Raw genomic sequence first — 24,848 nt, forward strand, 5'->3', positions numbered from 1 at the left:
AAGAAGGGGGAATGGTCAACTGTCGTCAGATGTTACAAAGATAAGTACAGGAAAGAGTCCTTTGAATCTGACAATTTGAAGGACAAGACTAGGTGATTTTAATGAAAGTAGCCTCTGCAGTAAGAGAGGAGAGGGTGGAATTAGATTGTAGTGAATTATGGAGCATAAGAGGAGTAAGGACGTAGACAGGATTATTGACTAATATTTTTTAAAGTGAAGGAGAGATACAGTAATAGTGGAAGACTAGTAATAGTTAAAGGAAGGATTTTTAAGTTGAAGAGATGACTGAAGTACAATTATATGCTGAAGGGAAAAAGATTGGAAACAAGATATAGGAGACCAAGAATTATTGATGGAAGAGTCCCTGAGGTGGGAATTCCCGGACAGTCCAGTGGTTAGGGCTTGGTGCTTTCACTGCGGAGGGCCTGGGTTCGATCCTTGGTTGGGGAACTAAGAGCCCACAAGCTACACAGCATGGCCAAAAAAATCTTTTTTAAAAAAGGAAAAATGTCCCTGAGAAAAGTAGTAACAGACAGGTTTCAGAACACAGGTAGAAAGGTTAGCCTTAGATAAGAGCAACTTTTGAACTGAAAGAGGAGGAAAGAAATAAGGATGGATTAGATGAGTTTGTGGGATATGAAAGAATATAATGAAGGTAGAGAAATTTAAGGAATTCTTACCTCATTGATTAATTTGGTTTTCTTGGAAATGTTGGAGTTAAAGTCATTTAGAGACTGAAGGAGGGAAGATAGGGTATGATACTTTAAAAGAATGTAAATTTGAAATAATATGAATGGAATTCATTTAGTCATTTATTTAAAAAATACTAATAGTGCCCACAATATACTGGGTACTGTCCTGTGTGCTAGCGATGTAGCAATGAACAAGACAAAGTTCTTGCCCTAAAGATGCTTACATTCTAGTAGAGGAGTAGACAACAAACAAAGTGTCAAGTAGTACTAAATGCCATGAAGAAAAATAAAATATGAAAAGTAGATTGTTGTCATTTTAAAGTATTTTATTCTTGTCTGATCTTTTATGAGTAGGAAAGTAAAAGTATTGTTTAAAATGTTTTCTTTGGAAACACAGTGCCCTTTTATAATGTAAGGGGTGATCATTCTTGTTTTATAGAAGTCTGCAGTACAGAGTACTAGAATGAAAGAATGATTAGGTTTTTGTCTTAAGGAATTTAGAGAATTGATCAAAAGTGAAATCATATTTTTTCTCCTGGATACAAATATTTTGATTATAATTTCTCTTATTAAAAATTATTATGTAATCGTTCAGACAGGAACATGATATTCTTTCCCAGGTTTTATTACTCATTCTTCAATCTGTCTACATAACTGCACTCTACACTCATTTCTGCTTACTATGTGTCATGCATTTCCTAACCATAATATAGAAATTACTACATTTAATCCTCATAATAACCAATGAATTAGGTACTATCTTTATCCCCATCTTACAGATAAGGAAACTGAGACCCAGAGAAATAAGTATAGACTTTTGATCTGACTGCCTGGGTTCAAATTTCAACTCTAGTAGGAATGTTTCCCTCTAAGCCTCTGTGACTTTATGTAAAATAATGTTATAAAAACCTCTTAGAATTATTGTGAGGAAAAAGTGACACAGTGCTTATAAATATTCTAGAACTATGCTTACACATAATGAGCTCCCAAGTGGCTACTATTTTTTTCTTGTTTATATGTTTAGATTGTTTCCATGTTTCTAAATGAAAGTCTACTTTTTTATCGTTGGCTAATTTTTCTTCAATCCTGGATCCTCAGTGTTATGTTTTCTTTTCCTGATATAGAAACACTGGCGCACAGCCGAAGAAGTCTATTAGCTTTACTGGCCCAGCAAAAGGAGCGCAAATGAAAGGAGGATATATTAGTGCAAACCAAAGCAGAATGGCTGTGTCAAAAACCATGGTGATTCTACCTGACCCAAAAACAGTAGAAAAAATGAATATTTCCTCCACAAAGACAGTCACGCGGGTAATATTCTTTAGAATTCTGAGTTTTTTTTAAAATGACACTGGGAAGAACTTGATTGAAATGTTAAAGGTAGAAAGTATGCTGCTTTGAAACAATAACTTCTAATACAGGCATATCTCAGAGATATTGCAGGTTCAGTTCTAAACCACTCAAATAACACAAATATCACAATAAAGTGGGTCACTTGAGTTTTTTTGGCTTCCCAGTGCATATAAAAATTATTACATTATACTGTAGTCTCTTAAGTGTATGATAGCATTATGTTTAAAAATTCCAATGTACATGACTTAATTAAAAAAACTTTATTGCCAAAAAGTGCTAACCACACTCTGAGCCTTCAGCAAGTCATAGTAACATCAAAGATCACTGGTCACAGATTACCATAACAAATATAACAATAATGAAAAAGTTTGAAATATTGTGAGAATTACAAAAATGTGACACAGAGACTCAAAGTGAGCAAATGCTGTTGGAAAAATGGTGTCAACAGACTTGCTGGATGCAGAGTTGTCACAAGCCTTCAATTTGTTAAAAACACAATATCTGTGAAGTGCAATAAAGTGAAGCACAGTAAAATGAGGTATGCCTGCATTGATATATTGATTTTGTTAGAATCTTTGCCATATAACATATCTTACAGCATAATACTGGCAGTTGGCTCCTATAATTCATTATTGGTATTAAGAACATTCTAGTGGAATGAAGAAAGTCTACTCATGACCTTAAGAACTATTTAGTCAGCTCAGGCTGCTGTAATAAAGTACCATACACTAGGTGGCTTATAAACAAATTTATTTCTTTTTTTTTTTTTTTTTTAAGATTTTATTATTTTATTATTATTATTATTATTTTAACATCTTTATTGGAGTATAATTGTTTTACAATAGTGTGTTAGTTTTCCCTCTACAACAAACTAAATCAGTTATACATACACACATGCTCCCACATCTCCTCCCTCTTGCATCACCCTCTCTCCCACCCTCCCTATCCCACCCCCCCAGGCGGTCACAAAGACAAATTTATTTCTTATAGTTCTGGAGTCTGGAAGTCCAAGAGTAGGGTGACAAATGGTCAGGTACTGGTGAGGACCTTCTTCCAGGTTGCAGACTACCAACTTTTATTGTATCTTCACAAGGGTGAAAGAGATTTAGCTAGCTCCCTACCCTCTTTTTATAAAGACAGTAATCTCATTCATGAGGGCTCTACCTTCATGACCTAATTACCTCTCAAAAGTTCTACTGCCCAATACCATCTCACACTGGGATTAGTGTTCCAGCATATGAATCTGGGGGGTACACAAACATTCAGTCCATAATAATTATATACATATTACATACACATTATATGTATTACGTATATGTTATACATATATATTATATAGTATTAATAGCACTATGTAAAAGGTATAATGCATCATGACCAAGTGGGAATAATATATGCAAGGTTGTTCCAATATTCAAAAGTCAGTACTTTCCCTCTTATTAGTAGACTGAAAAAAAATCCATGTGATTATTACAACAGATAAAGAAAAAGCATTTGAAAAATTCAATATCCATTAATGATTATAAAAATTAAAAATAAAATCTGTCAACTAACTTGAAAGAGAAAGGATTTCCTCAGGAGTGTTCTGTAAAACCTACAGTTAACATCATACTCAGTGATGAAAGGCTGAATGCTTTTCCCCTAAGATCAGGAACAAGACATGGATGCTCACTTTCATCACTTCTATTCAGCACAGTAGTGGGTGTCCTAGCCAGAGCACTTAGGCAAGAAAAAGAAATACAAGTCATCCAAAGTAGAAAGGAAGAAGTAAAATTATCTCAGTTCACAGATGACATAATTTTATACATACAAAACCCTAAAGATTCCACATTAAAAAAATTGTTAGAACTAATAAACAAATTCAGCAAATTTGCAGGATAGAAAATTGACACACAAAAATCAATTTTTCTATACACTAGCAATGAATAAGAAAATCAAGAAAAATAGTTTTGTTTGCAATAGCATCAAAAAGAATGAAATACTTAGAAATAAACTTAACTAAGGAGTTGATAGATATGTACACTGATAACTATAAGGATTGCTGAAAGAAATGAAAAAAGACAATGATAAATAGGAAAACATCATTTGTTCATAGACTTAATATTGTTAAGATGTCAGTACTATCCAAAGCAATCTACAGATTCAATGCAATCCCTATCAAAATCCCAGTGACATTTTTTGCAGAAATTAAAAAACCCATCTTAAAATTCATATGGACTATCAAGGGAGCCCAAATAGCCAAAACAATCTTGAAAAAGAACAAAGTTGGAGGTCTCACACGTCCTGATTTAAAAACTTACTACATAGCTTCGGTAATCAACACAGTGTAGTACTGGCATAAAGACAGACATATAGGGACTTCCCTGGTGGTGCAGTGGTTAAGAATCTGCCTGCCAATGCAGGGGACACAGGTTTGATCCCTGGTCTGGGAAGATCCCACATGCTGTGGAGCAACTAAGCCTGTGCACCACAACTACTGAGCCTGCACTCTAGAGCCTGCGAGCCACACTACTGAAGCTTGTGTGCCTAGAGCCTGTGCTCCACAACAAGAGAAGCCACCGCAATGAGAAGCCCACGCACCACAACGAAGAGTAGCCCCTGCTCACCACAACTAGAGAAAGCCCACACACAGCAATGAAGACCCACCATAGCCAAAAAAGAAAGAAAGAAAAGACAGATATATAGGTCAATGAAATAATATAGAGCCCAGAAATAAACCCTCACAATAAGGATATCAAGACTATGCAATGGTGTTCTTTAAACAAAGGTGTTAAGAGAACTGGACATCTACATGCAAAAGAATGAAGTAGGACTCTTACCTTACACCATTTACAAAAATAACTCAAAATTTATCAAAAACCTAAAGGTAAGATCTAAAACTATAAAACTCTTAGAAGAAAATATAAGGGAAAAACTTTTTGACCTTGGATTTGGCAATGATTTCTTAGATATGATATCAAAAGCATATACAGCAAAAGAGAAAATAGATATATTGGATTACATCAAGCATTAGAAACTTCTGTGCATCAAGGGACACAACAGTGAAAGGCAGCCCATGGGATGAGGAAAATTATTAGAAAATCATATATCTGATAACAAGTTAATATCCGGAATATATAAAGAACCACAACTCAACAACAAACAGCCTAATTTTAAAAATGGACAAAGGACTTGAATAAATATTTTTCCAAAGAAGATATACAAATGGCTGACAGCACATGAAAAAATGCTCAACATCACACCAGTAATCATTAGGGAGATGTAGATCAGAACCACAGTAAGATACCAGCTCACACCAATTAGTATGGCCACTATGAAAAAAACCCCAACAATAACAGAAAATAACAAGTATTGGTGAGGATATAGAGAAATCTGAACCTTTGTGCACTGTTGGTAAGATTGTAAAATGGTGCAGCTGCTATGGAAACTATTATTATCCCTCAAAAATTTAAAAATAGAATTACCATATCATCCAGCAATTCCATTTCTTGGTCGATACCTAAAAGAATTGAAAGCAGAGATTTGAACAAATATTTGTACAACAATTTTTATCACAGCATTATTCATAGTAGCTAAAAGGTGGAAGCAACCCAAGTTTCCATCAACAGATGAATAAATAAAGTGTATGTGTGTATATACCTTTAAAAAGAAGGAAATTTCAACACATACTACAATATGGATGAATCTTGACGATATTATACTAAGTGAAATAAACCAGTCACAAAAGGACAAAGACTGTATGACTCTACTTATGTGAGATACCTAGAGTAGTCAAATTCATAGAGACAAAGTAAAATGGTGGTCACCAGGGAAAGAGTAAAGAGGAATTATTGTTTAATGGGTACAGAGTTGCAGTTTTGTGAGATTTTTAAAAAGAGTTCTGGAGATGGATGGTGGTGGTGACTGCACAGCAATGTGAAAGTACTTAATGCCATGAACACTTAAATGTGGTTAAGATGAAAAATGTATGCATTTTACCATAATCCCCACTGATGAGCTCTACCTGGGTGTGGCACACTGAGAATCCTGGGGCCTTCCCCTGGTCCATGAGATCATGTTCCATGTCAGGAGAGGCAAGCTGAGAAAACCTCAGGCTACTGCCCTATTCCCTCCATGGAGCACTCAACACCTAGAGTGAGGTTGTCACACATGGAGAAGCTTACCATTGTCTCCACTGTCAACCCCAGAGATCTGCTGGAGAGATATTATCTGGGGAGAGAAGCCAAGCTGAACAACAGATAGTTCCTTATATCTTCCATAAGGAACAAGCTTTATTTGCAACAGAGCGTGGAGAAGTTTAAACCTATATACACCCTCAAAAACAGTGGACATAGTGGTAAAAGGCAATTGGGAGGAAATTAATTGATCTAATGAAGATACACCCTAGACTGTAGGCTAGCTAGTTTATAGGGAAACAGGGTATAAGGCAATTCCTCAGCAAGAGAAGCCTTCCTATAGTGAAAATAAATATTGAACATTGGCATCAGAAACTTCCCTGGAAGGAGCCCCAATTTGATTGGATTAGTCTGTAGATAATTTATGCCCTAGGGCATTGTTGAAAACAATAGAGCAATCAGCTGGCAACTAGTGAAGTTAACAGCTGAGTGTGGTCAGAGTAAGAGTGGAAGAGAGCCCTACCAGTAGCTCTGTCATCGCAGGATGGTTGTGGGCATACCCAAACCTGCACCTCCCTGAGGAGCAACATTAGTGTGTTAACAGGACTGCAGGGTAGGTGTTGGGAGGGGGCATATTAGTTTCCCAGGAATGCCTTAACAAAGTACCAACAGCTGTATGACTTCAAGCAATAGAAATTTATTGTCTCACACTTCTGGAGGCTAAAAGTCTGAAATCAAGGTGTTAGCAGGGGCGTGCAGCTTCTGAATATGCTAGGGAAGTATCTGTTTCTCTCCTAGATTCTGATAGCCCCAAACACTCCTTGGCTTGTAGATCCATCACTCTAATCCTCTATCTGTACATTGTGTTCTCCCCATTATCTTCACAGTATCTTCCCTCTGTTTGTCTCTATTCAAATTTCCCCCTTTTATAAAGACATCAGTCATATTGGATTATGGCTCACCGTAATGATCTCATCTTAACTCAGTTAAATCTGCAAAGACCCTATTTCCATAATCTGAGGTACTGGAGGTTAAGACTTCAATATATCTTCTTTTTGGGGACACTGTTCAACCTGCAATGGGAAAACAGACCTCACTAAAATAATCCAGGTTATCACTAAAAATATAAACAAGCAAATAGCAATAACAAGCTCTAGGGAGGAGGGAAGTTCCAGTACCCAGAATTGCTACAATGTATTATCTAAAATGTCAGATTTCTGACAAAAAATTATGGAACATGTAAAGAAATAGGAAAGTATGACCCATACTCAAGAAAAAAGGCAACAGAAGCTGTCTGTATGAGGAAGCAAATGTCAAATTTGACAGAGATTTAAAAGAAGCCATTCTAAATAGCTTCATGGAATTACAGAAACTATGCTTTAAAGAAGTAAAAGAAAGTATGATCATGTTACATCAAGTATCAATAAAGAGACAGAAATTATAAAAAAGAACCGATGGAAATTCTGGAGCTGAAAAGTACAATGATTGAAACTTTAAAAATTCACTAGAGAAGCTCAACAATGGATTTTAACTGACAGAAGCAAGAATTAGCAAGCTAGAAGATAGATCAATAGAGATTATTCAAGCCAAACACAGAGTGGGAAAAAAAAGAATGAAGAAAAACAAATAGAGCCATCAAACACCATCAAACACACCAACATATGCATAATGGGAGTAGCAGAAGGAGAAGAGAGACGCAAAAGGAAAGGAAGAAATATTCAAAAAGATAATGGCTGAAAACACCTCAAATTTACTGAAAAACAATATCCTACACATCCAGGAAGCTCAGTGAATTCCAAGAATGAATGAATGCAGCCATATTTTAGTAAAAATGCTGAAAGTCAAAGACAAGAAAATCTTAAAAGCAGCAGGAGAAAAACAGTGTGTATCACGTACAAAGGAACCTTAATAAGATTAACAGACAACTTTTCATCAGAAACAATGAAGCCAGAAGGCAGAGGAGAACAAATTTGAAGTTGTTAAAGAAAAAGCTCAACCAAGAATGTTGTATCCGGTAAAGCTATTATTCCAAAATGAAGATGAAATAAAGGGTCTCCACGATAAACAAAAAGTGAAAGAATTTATTGCTTGCAGACCCACCTTATAGGAAATACTAAGCGAAGTTCTTCAGCTTGAAAACAAGTAACCTCAGATGGTAATTCATATCCATACAAAGAACATCAGTAAACACAATTGTGTAATTACAACAACTATTATATCATGTAATTGATGCAACTATTAGTGCATTTCCTCCTTTTTTCCCTCTTAACTGATTTGAAAAACGATTATATAAAATAACATGTATATAATGTATTCTTGGATCTATGACACATAGAAATGTAATATATGTGTTATGTATTTGGCAGTAATAGCACAAAGGAGGTGGATGGGAACAAAGCTGTAATGTAAGCAAATGATGACAAAATGAAAAGTAATAATTATGGCTATGTTTTCTTATATTTTGTAACAGTAATACATGTAATTTACATAAAAATAATACCACAAAAGGGGGAAATAGTGAATAGAGCTATATAGGAGTAATATTTCAGTATATTACTGGAATTAAGCTAATATAAATCCAAAGCTAATTTGACAAGATGTGTATGTAAAACCCTAGAACAACCATCTAGAAAAACCTCAAAAATATAATGAAAAGATCATTAAAAAATTAAAATGCTACCTTAGAAAATATTCACTCAATGCAGAAAAAAGTAATAAAGGATGAATAGAGGACAAAAAAGACATGAGACATATGGAACACATAAAGTAAAATGGGAGATATAAATCCAAGTATATCAAGAAAACATTAAATGTAGATAGATTAAACAATCCAAACAAGGGGCATAGATTGTCACACTGGCTTAAAAAACATGATCCAATGATAGGCTGTCTACAGAAGACACACATTAGTTTCAATATTAATTTCAGACCAATATCTCTTATGAATGTGGGTGCAAATATCCTGAACAAAATTCTAGCAAACCAAATCTAACATTATAAAAAGAATTATATGCCTGGACTGCATTAGTTTGCTAAGGCTGCCATAACATAATATCACAGACTGTATGGCCTAAACAGTGTCCTAATCTACTCTTCTTTTAGGGACACTAGTTATATTGGATTAGGACCCACCTTAATGGCCTCATTTTAAATTAATTATCTCTTTAATGTCCCTATCACTAAATACAGTCACATTTAGAGGTACTAGGGGTTAGGCGTTCAACATGTGAAGTTTTTGGTGGGGAGAGACAATTCAGCCCATAACAGTTACCAAGTGGGATTTATATCAGGGATGCAAAGTACTTTAACATCTAAAAATCAATGTAATACATCTCATATCAGTAGAATTAAGAGCAATGATCATCTAGATCCAGAAAAAGCACTTTTCAAAATTCAACATCCTTTCATGATAAAAACACTTAATAAACTAGGAGTAGAGGGACTTCCTCAACTTGATAAAGAACACTTATGAAAAATCCACTAATATCAACTCAATCATGCAACTGGATGCTTTCCTTTTGACATCAGGAACAGGACAAAATTTTCTTGCCACTCTATTCAACATTGTACTGGAAGTTCTAGATAGGGCAATTAGGGGGGAAAAAAAAGGCAACCAAATTGGAAAGGAAAAGGTAAATCTCTATTTGCAGATGACATAATGTTACATATAGAAACTCCTGAGAAATCTACTAAAAAACTATTAAGACTATGGAATTCCCTGACGGTCTAGTGGTTAGGACTCAGAGCTCTCACTGCGATGGCCCGGGTTCAATCCCTGGTGGAGGAACTAAGATTCTGCAAACTGTGGCATGGCCAAAAAAACACAAAACAAGCAAACAAAAACCAAACAAAAAAAGAAACTATTAAAACTAATGAATGGATTCTGTTAGGTTGCAGGATACATGATCAATATACAAATAAATTGTATTTTTTACACTTGTAATAAACAATTTGAAAATTAAGAAAACAATTTCTTTCACAATAACATCAAAAACAATAAAATACTTAGGAGTAAATTTAATGATAGAAGTGACATCATAAGCTCTGAAAACTGTAAAACATTACTGAATGCAATCAAAAATGATCTAAATAAATGGGAAAGCATCCAAAATTTATGAACTGGAAGACTTACCATTATTAAGATGGTGATAATTCCCAATCTGTTCTATAGATTCAACACAGTCCTTATCAGAATCCCAGCAGACTTCCTTGTGCAAATTGACAATTGATTCTAAAATTAATATGGAAATGCTAGGAACCCAGAATAGCCAAAATAGTCCTGAAAAAGGAGACTAAAGTAGGCAGACTCACACTTCCCAATTTCAACATTTACTACAAAGCAACAGAAATCACAATAGTGTGGTACTGATTGGCGCAAGGATAGATATACAGATCAATGGAGTAGAATTGAGAGTCCAGAAATAGACCCATTACATCTATGGCCAACTGATTTCTGATAAGCGTACCATGACCATTTAAGAGGGAAAGGATAGTCTTCAATAAATGGTGCTGGGATGACTGGATAGCCACATGCAAAAGAATAAAGTTGGACCCTTGCCTCACACCATATAAAAATTAATTCAACATGAATCAAAGACATACGTAACAGTTGAAACTAAAACCTCTTAGAAGAAAACATGGTAAACCTTCATGACCTTGGTTTGGCAAAGGATTCTCAGATATGACACAAAAAATATGAACAACGAAAGAAAAAAAGTCAGATGAATTGAACTTTACCAAAATTAAAAATGTTTGTGCTTCAAAGAACATAATAAAGTAAAAGTCTACCCACAGAATGGGAGAAAATATTTGCAGACGATATATCTGTTAAGGGATTTGTATTGGGAATATATAAAGAATTACAACTCAATAATAAAAAGACAAAAAGTCCAATTAAAAATTGGGCAAGGGGTTTAAATGCTCATTTCTCAAAAGAAGGTATACAAACGGTCAAAAAGCACATGGAAAGATACTTGACATCACTAGTCATCAGAGAAATGCAAATCAAAACTACAGTGTGATCTTTACTTCATACTCAGTAGGATGGCTAGAATCAAAAAGTCAGATGACAAGTGTTGGCAAGGATATCAAGAAATCAGAATACTACTTATAGGAATGTAAAATGGTCCTGCCACTTTGGAAAACAGTCTGGTAGTAATTCAGGTGTTTAAACGTACTGTTATCATATGACCCCACAATTCTACAACTATATATATATATACCTAAGAGAAATTAAGATATATTTCCAACCCAGAAACTTGTACATGAATGTTATATCAGTATTATTCATAATAGCCAAAAAGTGGGAACAACCCAAATGTCCATCAGTGGACAGATGGCTAAACAAAATGTATATTCATACAGTAGAATATTATTCAACCACAAAAAGGAATGACATACTGATGCATGCAACAACATGGATGAATCTTGAAACCATTATGCTAAATGAAACAAGCCAATCAAAATACCACACACTACATGATGCCACTCACATGAAAGTCCAGAATAGGGAAATCTATAGAGACATGAAATACCTAAGTGGTTGCCTAGGACTGGGACGAAGACAAGGGTTAGGGAGTCAAAGTTAAAGGATACAGAGTTTCTTCTTGAGGTGATAAAAAATTTCTAAAATTAACTGTGGTGATGGTTGCTAATATTTGTGAATACACTCAAAACCACTGACTTGTACACTTTAAAAGCTATTTAAAAAGATAATTATGCAGATTGTGTGTAACTTTATGCCAATTTTAAATTTTGCAAAATTTGAAAATGAATATAAAATGGAAAGATTCCTTTAAAACTTACATTTTACCAAGAGACAAACAAAAATGAAAATTTGGAAGGTATTAAAGAAATTAATATGAGTAATTTAAAAATCTTTCTTCAAAGATAATTCCAGGCTCAGATGGTTTCACTAGTGATATATGCCAAACACATAAGGACAAAAACAGAACAAGAGAAATGGGTATACTCCAGAACTCATGTTATGAGGCTAGAAATATCTTGATATCAAAATCTGACTACAACAGTATGAGAAAGGAACATTACAAGTCAATCTCTCCAAACATAGATGGAGAAATCCTCAATAAAATGTTAACAAAATTCAATAACAATAAAGAGATAATACATCCTGAGGCGCTGCATTTATACCAAGAAATTAAGATTGGTTTAACATTTAAAAATCCATTAGTGTAATTCACCACATTCATATATAGCTTAAAGGAAAAAAGCATATGATCATCTCAACACATAAAGTATTTATTTGATAAGATTAAAATTTTATTCATGATTTAAAATGTTCTTATGAAACTGGCAATCACAAGGAACTTCCTTAATCTGATTTATAAAATCCTACAGCACTGATTGTATTTAATGGTAAAGCATTCCTAAGAAGGATCCACTTCTATCCAACATTCTTGGAAGTCTTAGCCATTTCCGTATGGCAAGAAAAAGAAATGAAAAATGTAAGCATTGGAAAGAAAGAAACAAAACATTGAATATTTGTAGATGACACAATTATCTACATATAAAATTTTAAATCACCTATTAATAATTATCAAATTAATAAGTTTAGCAAGGTTATTGGATATCAAAAAACAACCAAAAACAATTATATTTTTATATACCAGCAACACACATTTCAAAAATTACATATTTTTTAATGATACCATTTATAATGGCACTAAAATGTATTAAGTACTTGATAAACATAACAAAGATGCACATACCTGTACTGTAAAAACTATAAAATTTTACTGGGAGACATTAAACAAGACCCAAACAAATGGAGAGATAGATCATGTTTATGCATAGAAAGAGTCAGTATTGTAAGTATATCAATTATACCCAAATTTTGATTTCTAGATTCTTTGCAATTTTAGTCAAAATCTGTTTTTTTTCATTGTATTTTTTTCAGGAACTTGTCAAGGTAAGTCTAAAATTTATATAAAGCTGCTAAAGCTTAGGCATAACCGAGATACTCTTGAATAAGAACTTTGTGGAAGGATTTGCTCTCCTAGATACCAAGTTTTATATAAAGTGTAACATTAACAAAGGTATAGACAGAGAGCCTACAAGTGACTCAGGCACGTATAAACACTTGTTTTATAATAAATGTGCACTAGAGAGTAATGGGGAAATAACAGGATTTTCAAAAATTCTTGTTGAGACAATTGGGTATTCACATGGAATAAAAATACATTGACTTCCTTCCTCATACTATACACAAAACTCAATTCCGGGTATATTATAGATCTAAACATGAAAAGCAAAAATATCTTCATAATTTCAGGATTGGGAATGGTTTCTTGGATGAGAAGGCATAAACCATAAAGGAAAACATGATAAATCTGACTAAGCTAAGATGAAGAACTTCTAGTCATTAAAAGATACTACAAGGAAAATTCAGCCATAGAGTGAAAGAAGACATTTTCAACACATAAAACAGAAAGAGTTCATAGTCAGAACATTTAATGAACTCTATCATCAATTTAAAAAAAGACAGAACTCAACAGAAAATTGTGCAAAGGACTTGTATGGGATATTTTCCTTCAAAAAAAAGGAAGTCAAGATGGGAATAAACACATGAAAAGAAGTTCAATTTCATGAAAATTAAAGTCAAAATGAGATACCTGTATACCTATACCCATACTGGTTTAAATTTATAAATCTGGTAGTGCTAGTTGTTGATGATAATGTAGAGTAACAGCAACTGTCACAATGCTGGTAATCTTGAAAATTTTTGAAAGCAACTTGGAAAACAGTTTGGTGTTATCTAATCAGGTTGACTCATCAATTCCACATCTATATATCCTCTACAGAAATACAGTTTCATGTTCAACAGTATGCTTTCACATAAATGTTTATTGAAACAGTTTTCATGATGGCCAAAAACTGGAAACAATTCAATGTCTGTTAAAAGTAAAAGGGATAAATAAAATATGATATACTAATCCAACAGACTACAGTCACTAATAAATGAGTGAACTATTATACATGCAACAACATGAAGAGATACATAAAAGCATACTGTTGAACAAAAGATGTCAGATAATTCCATTATAATATATGGCTATTTATATAAATTTTAAAAACAGACAAAACTAAATTACATTGATAAACTTGGTAAATATCAATACTAAGTGCTAACCCAAATCTGGAGCAACCAGAACTCTCATACTTTGTTGGTGGGAACCACTTGGGAAAACCTTTCAGCAGTATCTACTATATGTGAATATATAAATAATCCGATAACCAGGAATTTCACACAGGTATACACCCAACATAAATTCATACAGTATAGTCAGCAAAACACATGTACAACCATCTTCTTAGTGGCATCATTTCTTTTTTGTTTTTTAAAATATATTTATTTATTTTTGGCTGCTTTGGGTCTTTGTTGCTGCTCGCGGGCTTTCTCTAGTTGCGGCGAGCGGGGCTACTCTTCATTGCAGTGTGCAGGCTTCTCATTGTGGTGGCTTCTCTTGTTGCGGAGCACAGGCTCTAAGTGCGAGGGCTTCAGTAGTTATGGCACATGGGCTTAGTAGTTATGGCTCATGGGCTGTAGAGCTCAGGCTCAGTAGTTGTGGTGCATGGGCTTAGTTGCTCTGCAGCATGTGGGATCTTCCTGGACCAGGGCTTGAACCCATGTCCCCTGCATTGGCAGGTGGATTCTTAACCACTGCACCACCAGGGAAGCCCAGTGGCATCATTTGTAATAGCCCCAAATTTGGAAACTACAGAAATGTCCATGAACAATATAATAGATATATAAAATTGTGATATATTCACACAATGGAATATTGTACAACAATGAAAATGAACTATCTACAGCTATACTTAACAATATGAAGGGCTCTCACAAATATAACATTGAAAAAAAGAAACCAGATACCAAGGGTATGTGCTTCATGATTCCATCAAAGTGAAGTTCAAAAACAGGCAAAGCTAATCCATGGAGTCAGTATAATCATTACCTTTGGTAGGAGATAGTGACTCTTATGGAAGGAACTTCTGAGATGCTGGTAATTTTGTTTCTAAATCTGAATGCTAGGTACCTGGGTGTCTTCCGTTTATGAAAATTTATTAAGGAGTGCATTTATATGTGCACATCTCTATGTATATTTTACTTCAGTATAAGTTATAAAAAGTAAGTGCTATTGTTTAGGAATACATACTTAATAAAACTTTAAAAAGAAGAAAGAAAATAATTACCAAAATCAAGTTAATGATATTCACTGGGGAGGAGGGAGAGGCAGTAAACCAGAAGAAGCAAAAGCCAGGGGAGCTGCTTGTGATCTAGGAGGGGCAAAGCCTCCTGGAGGTTCTATCAATGTTCTAATTTTTTACTTTAGTTGTGATTATAAGAACATTTGCTTTGTATTATTTAACTATATGGTTATGTTTTAATTATATTTCTGTATGTGTTAAATTTCATAATTAAAAATATTAAAAATTAGCCCACAACAAATAAGCCAAGAATGTGTAATAACTTGGCTGTTTATTAATAAAACGTTAAATGAAAAGTTGTGGTTTTTAAAGCTTATACATAAAAAATGAATATACCAAAATATTAACAATCTGAATGAATTATCTTTCTATATTTTTGAATTTTCTCAAAATTAGCGAATATTTCTTATATATAGGTAAAACATGAATAAGACTTTTAAAAAAGTGTATGCCTCAGTTAAGAAACTTTTTAAGCATAAAATCTTTTATCATCCAATTTCTCATGTTTGTCCTAACCTACAAACATTATCTTTTTCCTACTATTTTTAACCTCTGTTTTTTAGGATCTATTATTCAGAAACCATGTCTTTTTTACTTATTTTATTTTAAATAACTGTTTTCTACAGGTGATTGATATACATGGAGTTGATGTTACTCCCAGACCTCTTTACCATCCAGATCCATATACTGGTACAGCAAAGTCAAATAAACTATTGACATCACGAGAAGGATCACATACATCAGACTTCATAGCTTCCTATAGCCTTTATCGGAATACAATAAATCCTAGTATGTTAGGGCAGTTTACAAGGTAGAGTATACTATTCTATGATTCTTTTTTTATATCTTATGTATTTTCATTTAAGTTGCACATATGTAACTTAGATGTCAGTTGTCCCCAGTCTCCCAGCTCTGTTCTCTCATCCTAGTGTGCCACCTCTGTGTTCCTCTCGTGTTTTAACTAGATGTAGAGCTTGCATGTCAAGTGTTCCCCTACCCTTACACCAAAACATTAGTGAAAAAAATATACAAATTTTACTCAAGATTTCCTGAGGAACCAAAAGATGCGACCTAGTATCACAGACGTATTTCTTCAGTTTTCTTCAGTTTCTTTTATGGTGCAGTTTAGGATCTTTCCTTATTTTCCCTCCCTATTCTTCCATACAAATCTTTGTTCTCCTAGGGTTTGATTTCTCTCTTGTTTTATAACTTTTTTTTGGTAAATGACATGTTTTGCATTTACATATGTAGATACTTATGTAATTGAACATTTTTAGTGCTTCCAATAGAGAAATTCAGTCTTTGCCATAATAAAACAGTACTCCTAAAACAATCTAAAGTTTATGGGGAAATACTTTAGTGTGTAACTTTCAATCTGATAAATTAAAAGTTCCAGATGTTAACTAAGCACGAAATTTTAGGAGAAAATATGCTGCTCTAGATTCTGCCTCCAAATTAGCATACAGAAGCCATGGGAGGTCTCCGCAAAACAAAGGATATTCCAGTAAACTGAACCCAACCTTTTGGAGGGCAGTTGGAACCATAAATAGAAAGGAAAAAAGTATGTAATATCATGGAGTAATGTTAAGTTTCTATGTTTAAAGGAAATTATATTTGGATTCTTCAGTGCATTGATTTCCCACAACGTATATAACATTTTTTTTTTTTTGGTACGCGGGCCTCTCACTGTTGTGGTCTGTCCCGTTGCGGAGCACAGGCTCCCGATGCGCAGGCTCAGCGGCCATGGCTCACGCGCCCAGCCACTCCGCGATACGTGGGATCCTCCCGAACCGGGGCACGAAGCCTCATCCCCTGCAGCGGCAGGTGGACTCCCAACCACTGCGCCACCAGGGAAGCCCTAAATTTTATTTTATTTTATTTTTTTACATTTTTATTTATTTATTTATTTATTTGCGGTACGCGGGCCTCTTACTGTTGTGGCCTCTCCGTTTGCGGAGCACAGGCTCCGGACGCGCAGGCCCAGTGGCCATGGCTCACGGGCCCAGCCGCTCCACGGCATGTGGGATCCTCCCGGACCGAGGCACGAACCCGTGTGCCCTGCATCGGCAGGCGGGCTCTCAACCACTGCGCCACCAGGGAAGCCCCCTAAATTTTATTTTAAATTAAGTCTTGAGAGGACATTTATTAAATTGAATAAATTGCATTTAATATGGGATTTGACAAATGAGCAGAAACCTGGTGAAAAATGAAGGGTAGAATATTCCAGGCTGAGGCCCTGAGGTAAGAGAGCTCTGGAGAGAATATTGATAATGAAGATAAGACGGAGAGTCTAGGTAGGTAGGCTGTGTTTTGGATTTTTACCCTAAACATACTGTTGAGAATCCATTGAAGGTCTTTAGGCATAGGTTTGACATGTCTTATTTCTAAAATATATAATATAATATATAAAAATTTTATATATAAAAATATATAATATAATATATAAAATATATTTTAGATTATATACAATATATAAAATGACTTTTTAAAGAACATTAAAAATCAACTCAATTTTTTTTTTTTTTTTTTTTTTTGCTGTACACGGGCCTCTCACTGCTGTGGCCTCTCCCGTTTTGGAGCACAGGCTCCGGACGTGCAGGCTCAGCAGCCATGGCTCACGGGCCCAACCGCTCCGCGGCATGTGGGATCTTCCCGGACCGGGGCACGAACCCGCGTCCCCTGCATCGGCAGGTGGACTCTCAACCACTGCACCACCAGGGAAGCCCTCAACTCAATATTTAAAGAACTAGTTTATTTTTATCAACTTTGCTCATATGATTACAGTATATTTGATTTCTCAATCTGATAATGTTTATATTTATACATTTAATTGCCCATAAGGACATCTAAATAAATAACGTTGTTATTCATTATTAAAGGTCAGTTTTTGGAAGCAGTACAGTTTCTAAGTCAAATACATCCACTGTAGAATCAATGGGAGAAGACTTAGAAGAACCATCCTTTAAACGGGAAAGACTGGCTAGTTTTACAGGTAATGAAAATCTAATCTTTTATTTCAGTAACAGTTCATTATTTCTTTAGCAAATATGCTCATTATTTTTGGGGTGCTTGAGATAGAAGAACTATGGTAATCATTCCCAAATGCTGGCCTGTGCATTTAGCTACATGAGAATTACCAGGGTAATGTTTATATATTTTTAAAAATTCTCAAGTGACTCTCTTGCACCACCAGCCTCAGTAATCACTGACCCTGTTTTTTCTGTTTTTAATTTTTAAAAAATATTTAATTAATTAATTTATGGCTGCATTGAGTCTTCGTTGCTGTGCACGGGTTTTCTCTAGTTGTGGCGAGCGGGGGCTACTCTTCATTGCTGTGCGTGGGCTTCTCATTTCTGTGGCTTCTCTTGTTGCGGAGCACTGGCTCTAGGTGCATGGGCTCTAGACGGCGGGCTCAGTAGTTGTGGCATGTGGGCTTAGTTGTTCCCTGGCATGTGGGATTTTCCCGGACCAGGGCTTGAACCTGTGTCCCCTGCATTGGCAGGTGGATTCTTAACCACTGCACCACCAGGAAAGTCCCACAGACCCTGTTTTAAAAGAGCTCAGCTTCTAACTCAGGAGACAAATAATTGTGATACACTGTGATCAATGCCATATTAAGACATATGCAGAATGTGATGGGAGTACTTACAAAGAAAAGATTAACTACCGTGAAGTGGAAAACAAAAAATGAGAGAACGTTCATAGAGAACATTATTGACTTTTGAATTGGATTTCTAAAGATAATTAGTAATTTGTCAGGAGAACAAAAGGAGAGGTCCATTCCAGGCAGAGGATAAAACATGAGGTAATACAAAGGATTATGCAAATAAGTTAAAAGAATGAGGAAATAATGGTTGACCAAAAGTGCTGGAAGAAGTGGGTACTTCCTTGAGGGTCAGGATGTCTTTTCCTCTAAGATGATAATGAGGATTAGTGAAAATATTAATAAGGTTGGAAAAGTGCTTGATGGACTCTTCTTTTTGGTGTTAGCATATGTAACAGAATGCTTCTGACAAGTAACAGAATACCCAACTACCATTTTTCCCACATTAAAAGAAGTTAAAGGTAGATAACTTTTGGCTTTGCTTTTGTGGCTTAATTGTGTCAGAATCTGGATTGGAAGCTCTGCTCTTCTCTTTTTGTAAGCCTTTTCTTCTTGTTTCTTGCCTCATGGTCTCATGATACATGCCCCAGCTCTGGGTATTATATCCACATTAAAAGTAGAAAGAAGGAGAAAGGCAGTAGCACCAGTCACATCTCCCTCATTTATCAGTAAAGTAAACATTTTCCCAGAAGGCTTCCTTTTTCCTGTATATTTCTGTTTTTATCTCATTGGCCAGAACTGTGTCACATTGACACCACTAGCTTCAAGAGAGGCTGGAAAAGCCAAATATTTTATTTCTCAGCCTGTATTAATGAAAAGAGGCCAGGGAAGGGAGAAAGGCTTAGGCTTAGCAATGAAAACTTAAGCAATTAGCAATGTCTGTTGTAGGAGGATGCCCGTCCTCTCAGGAGGGGACAAAGAATTGAATTATTGTCATAAGCTCCCCCAGCAGTCTCTACATATATTCTTGCCACCCTCCAATTTGTTTTTCCAAACTGTATGCAGAATTGAACCTGCTCTCCTTCTTGGATGGGACTCTAACCCAGCCAAAATTCAGATTGGCACTTGAATCCACAGGATGGGACTTGAACCCATGGAATGGGACTCAAGCCCAGCCACACCTCAGGCTGGGACTTGAACTTACAGTCCCTGACTTAGGAGGGGACTCAAATCCACTGTCTTTTAATTGAAGCTGCTCACCTGGTGTCAGGACTTACTCAAGCTCAGCTTCTTTTTTCTCCTTGCAGAAAGAATTCATCATGAGGCAAAGCGATAGGCAAAGAATGAGTTTATTAGCATAGGATACTTGTGAGAGCTACAGGCGGGCAGGCAAGGGAGCACAGCCCTGAGAACAAAGAGGGCTACATTTTTATAATCAAAGAAAAAGTGGGGTGGGAAGAAAAGACCACCTTCTTCCTCAGTTTTGGGTAAATGTCAAGGCTTACATCACTAGTTCCTCCTTTGACCCTGTATGGTCTAATGGGGACAGTCATGATGCTATTTAAATATGTATATTAGCAGAAGGGTGGTGACATATACTAATATATGGTAATTCATCTCAGGTTTTGGTATAATGTCCCCTTTCACCTACATTCTTTCCTTTTTCACCTATATTTCTGTCTTGCAGAAATGCTACTCTTCAAGGACTACTAACTCCCTGACCTCATGTAACAAGATTCAGACCGCCTATCTATTGTGTTTTAACAATGAGGGTTTGTGGCTTGAGTGTGCCTGGTGCCTGGATGCACCTGGTCTTTCCTCAAGGTAGTGTGGATTGTTGCTAGGTTTCTAGATTCTTTTCTTGAGTGGTCAATAGTTTACAACAGTCTCCCCAAACTCCCTTAAAATTCCCTTTCTGTCTTTAATCCCCTAGTGGGATTTCTAAGCCAACTAGTTATCCTACTGTATCCCTATTAGAATGATCTTTATACGAACACAATCTAATCGCATTCTCCCTGCTAAAAGCCCTCCAATGGATTTGCACTCCTCTTAAGATAAAGAAGAAAATCTTTATGTAATGATTTGCCTTGAGGTCTACCTCTATTTGTCTACATCAAAAACAAACAAACAGGGCTTCCCTGGTGGCGCAGTGGTTGAGAATCCGCCTGCCGATGCAGGAGACACGGGTTCGTGCCCTGGTCCGGGAAGATCCCACATGCCGCGGAGCGACTGAGCCCGTGAGCCATGGCCGCTGAGCCTGTGCGTCCGGAGCCTGTGCTCCGCAACGGGAGAGGCCACAACAGTGAGAGGCCCGCATACCGCAAAACAAACAAACAAACAAACAAACAAACAAACAAAAACCAAACAAACAAACATAACAAAACTTCACCTCCAGAAGCCTTGAAGAATAATATAGATGTTTATATAGTCTTGGCCTGCTGGTGAATTCTAACTACAAAGTCAAGTCTCTAAAGTGAGTCACACCCAAACATTCTACTTTTACCACCTGGTAGATTAGTATTTCTCAGTCTTGAATGCACATTAACATAATCTGGTATACCTTTTATTTTTTATTTTTATTTCTGGCTGCATTGGGTCTTTGTTGCTGCATGTGGGCTTTCTCTAGTTGTGGCGAGCAGGGCTATTCTTTGTTGCAGTGTGCGGCTTCTCATTGCTGTGGCTTCTCTTGTTGCGGAGCACGCGCATGGCACCTAGTCGTGGTAGTCATGGCATGCAAGCTCAGTAGTTGTGGCTCGCAGGCTGTAGAGCGCAGGTTCAGTAGTTGTGGTGCACGGGCTTAGTTGCTCTGTGGCATGTGGGATCTTCCTGGACCAGGGCTCAAACCCGTGTCCCCTGCATTGGCAGGCGGATTCTTTCTTTTTTTTAAACATCTTTATTGGAGTATAATTGCTTTACAGTGTTGTGTTAGTTTCTGCAGTATAACAAAGTGAATCAGCTATATGAATACGTATATCCCCATATCACCTCCTTCTTGCGTCTCCCTCCCACCCTCCTTATCCCACCCCTCTAGGTGGTCGCAAAGCACCTAGCTGATCTCCCTGTTCCATGCAGCTGCTTCCCACTAGCTATCTATTTCACATTTGGTAGTGTATGTATGTCAGTGCTACTGTCTTACTTCATCCCAGCTTACCCTTCCCCCTCCTGGTGTCCTCAAGTCCATTCTCTACATCTGTGTCTTTATTCCTGTCCTGGCAGGCGGATTCTTAACTACTGCACCACCAGGGAAGTCCCCTATTAGGTTCTATCTACTGTAAGATCGTTCATTTTTATAATTAGCATATCTGTGCCATAATGCTACTTTGAGGTATATGTAACTAAATCATAGATGAAGATCTTGTGGTCTTAAAGCAAGAAAGTTTAGAGAATCAAGAACCAAAATTTCTAGTCTCAAAACTGCCAGTATTCCTGTGTGACCTTAAACTTCTCACTTAGCCTCTCTGTTTCTCATTTTCTTCACTGATAAAACAAACAGTTTGAACTAGATATATCTCCAGTTGTGTCCATATGGGTAATTCATTTACTTTTTCACTTACCTTATATCTACCTAAGCTAGATTTACTTATATAAATAATCTCTCCCTCATATTTTAAATTTATTGCATAAATAATAAAAATTAAAGAACACATTTAAAAAGAAGAGTCATCCAATACTATAAAGGATTAGCAATTAAAAATTTTGTTCCCTCAGCTTCTCCATATGCATAAGTATTTTAATTGTTATAACCATAGTGTGGGTTTTGTCCTGGATTATTCTGTCACTTTACATTTTATCACAAACATTTTCATATGTTTCTAATGTCATATTTAATTACTAGTTAATATTCATAGATGAGTATACTATTATTTATTTAGCCATTCCAAATATTGATGATTGGTTTGTGAAATGAGTAGCTTGTATTCTTTTTTTTTTTTTTTTTTTTGCGGTACGCGGGCCTCTCACTATTGTGGCCTCTCTAGTTGCGGAGCACAGGCTCCGGACGCGCAGGCTCAGCGGCCATGGCTCACGGGCCCAGACACCCGGCGGCATGTGGGATCTTCCCGGACCGGGGCACGAACCCGTGTCCCCTGCAGCGGCAGGCGGACTCTCAACCTCTGTGCCACCAGGGAAGCCCTGTTTGTATTCTTTTTAGGTTATAAGGAGAGTGTTTTTCTCAGACTTTGGGCCTTCTTAAGGAGATTGAGCCTTAATCTCTGGAAAGTGTATACCCTGAAGTCTTGTTTTCTTAAAGCTTTTCAAGCTTTACCCATGTCAAAGCCTCATGGATCCCTGCTTCACACGCTGTTTTTAACAGAAAACATTGAACTCTGACCTATATACCGTGTCATGGCTCTTTATTACCCATACAACCAAGTCTAAACTCTCTAGTCCTGACAGTCCATCCTCAATGAAATTTTTCAAGAATCTTGGACTTCTGACAAGACTACAGGCTTGAGGCTAACCCTTTTCAATGTATGTTTTGCATGGATATTGAGCCTCTTTTTCTCCTATATTTAACCACAACTTTCACTGGAGAGTCTTTTTAGCTCTTGGTGAAGATGATTAGAGGTGGGCTGTAATCTAAATCAAAAGTCAACCAATAAGAAGGACAAACAGAGTAAAAGGCTGTTGTAGATATAGACTAGAAATTAGCTTCAGGTCTCAGAGAAGGGTTGCATATTACCCGGGAAGTACACTTGCCCATATGTCTCTTGAGTTGTATCAGTAGCTGTTCACCGCAATCTCCCTGTTAATATTATAGGATAGATGTAATGGGATGCCCTTGCAATCATGACTACACATTTGAGATTGGAGTAGGCTTGATGTATCAGCAACAGAGATGGTTTATGAGCCATAGGATCCAGTTTGGCTTCAGAGGGATTAAATTGACTGCATCTCACAACATGGCCTATTCCTTGACCATGTAATGTCACCTGCAATGTATGACTCGTCATGGTATTTTGATGAAATGAAAATTAAAAATAACAATTAGTAAATGATTTTTATTAAGTCATGTATTTTAGATTTACGAGTTATTAGGGCAGCCCCTGAAAAAATTGTAACAAAAGAAGACCTGGAGAAGACTATAGAGATAATACTCACAGAGACAGAAATGATGAACTTTTTTAACCTACCAACAGTCATGGTTTCTGTAGAATCTGAAGAAGCTGAGAAAGTAAGGTATGTATTGTTCAATTGTTTACATTGCTTTTGTAACTTAAATGCTAAATCAGAGGCTCTTATCCTTGTTTCTGTCTTTGGGGATTTCTGGATAAACACTGGTGGTATATGTGCCTGATGAAATCGTAAATAAAGTTACATATGTGCCTCATGAAATTACATGTAAAGTGTTTATGCTGTATGTTTTTCCTAGAAGAGGAACCCATAGCTTTACCATATTCTTTAAAAAGTAGGTGAGCTACTAAGTTAAATAATAAAAGAAATAAAGGAAGCTTCTAAGTCTAAGTATAGGTTTTAATGATTTTTTCTTTTATGCATATATGAATTATTTTCATATTAAAAAGAAATGACTGCCATTTTTTATATTTAAAACTTAAAAGAGAAAATATGGGGAAATGACTGAATTTACTATTGAGAGTAGATTTTCCATTTCTCTTTATTAATGAATATAAATGGATCATTAGTTTTTGCCTCATGTATTTTGAAACTCTCCTGTTAGGCACATACACATTAAGAATTGTTATGTCTTTTTGGATACTTGATCCCTTTATCATTATGTAATGCCCCTCTTTATCTCTGATAATTTTCCTTGCTCTGAAGTCTGCTCTGTCTGAAATTAATATAGCTACATAAATAGATTATTAATATAGTTATTCAAATTAGTTTTCTTCAAGTATAATTTGAATATGATTCATAGTATTAAAAATTCATCACTAAAATAATTTTTATGGTATTATTTTT

At 35.9% G+C, this 24,848-nt stretch overlaps 1 protein-coding gene across 1 annotated transcript in view; it reads left to right on the top strand.

Annotated features, from left to right (window-relative positions):
- Window positions 1–24,848, top strand: part of DNAI4 (dynein axonemal intermediate chain 4) — a 90,733-nt gene that overhangs the window by 8,699 nt on the left and 57,186 nt on the right. The window contains 4 exon segments of the mRNA XM_059075654.2: window positions 1,817–2,000; window positions 16,012–16,196; window positions 18,265–18,377; window positions 23,951–24,107. Of these exon segments, the coding sequence (XP_058931637.1) occupies window positions 1,817–2,000; window positions 16,012–16,196; window positions 18,265–18,377; window positions 23,951–24,107 (639 nt within the window).

Source organism: Kogia breviceps, chromosome 1 (assembly GCF_026419965.1).
Source record: "Kogia breviceps isolate mKogBre1 chromosome 1, mKogBre1 haplotype 1, whole genome shotgun sequence".
In the NCBI taxonomy this organism is placed as follows: Eukaryota; Metazoa; Chordata; class Mammalia; order Artiodactyla; family Physeteridae; genus Kogia; species Kogia breviceps.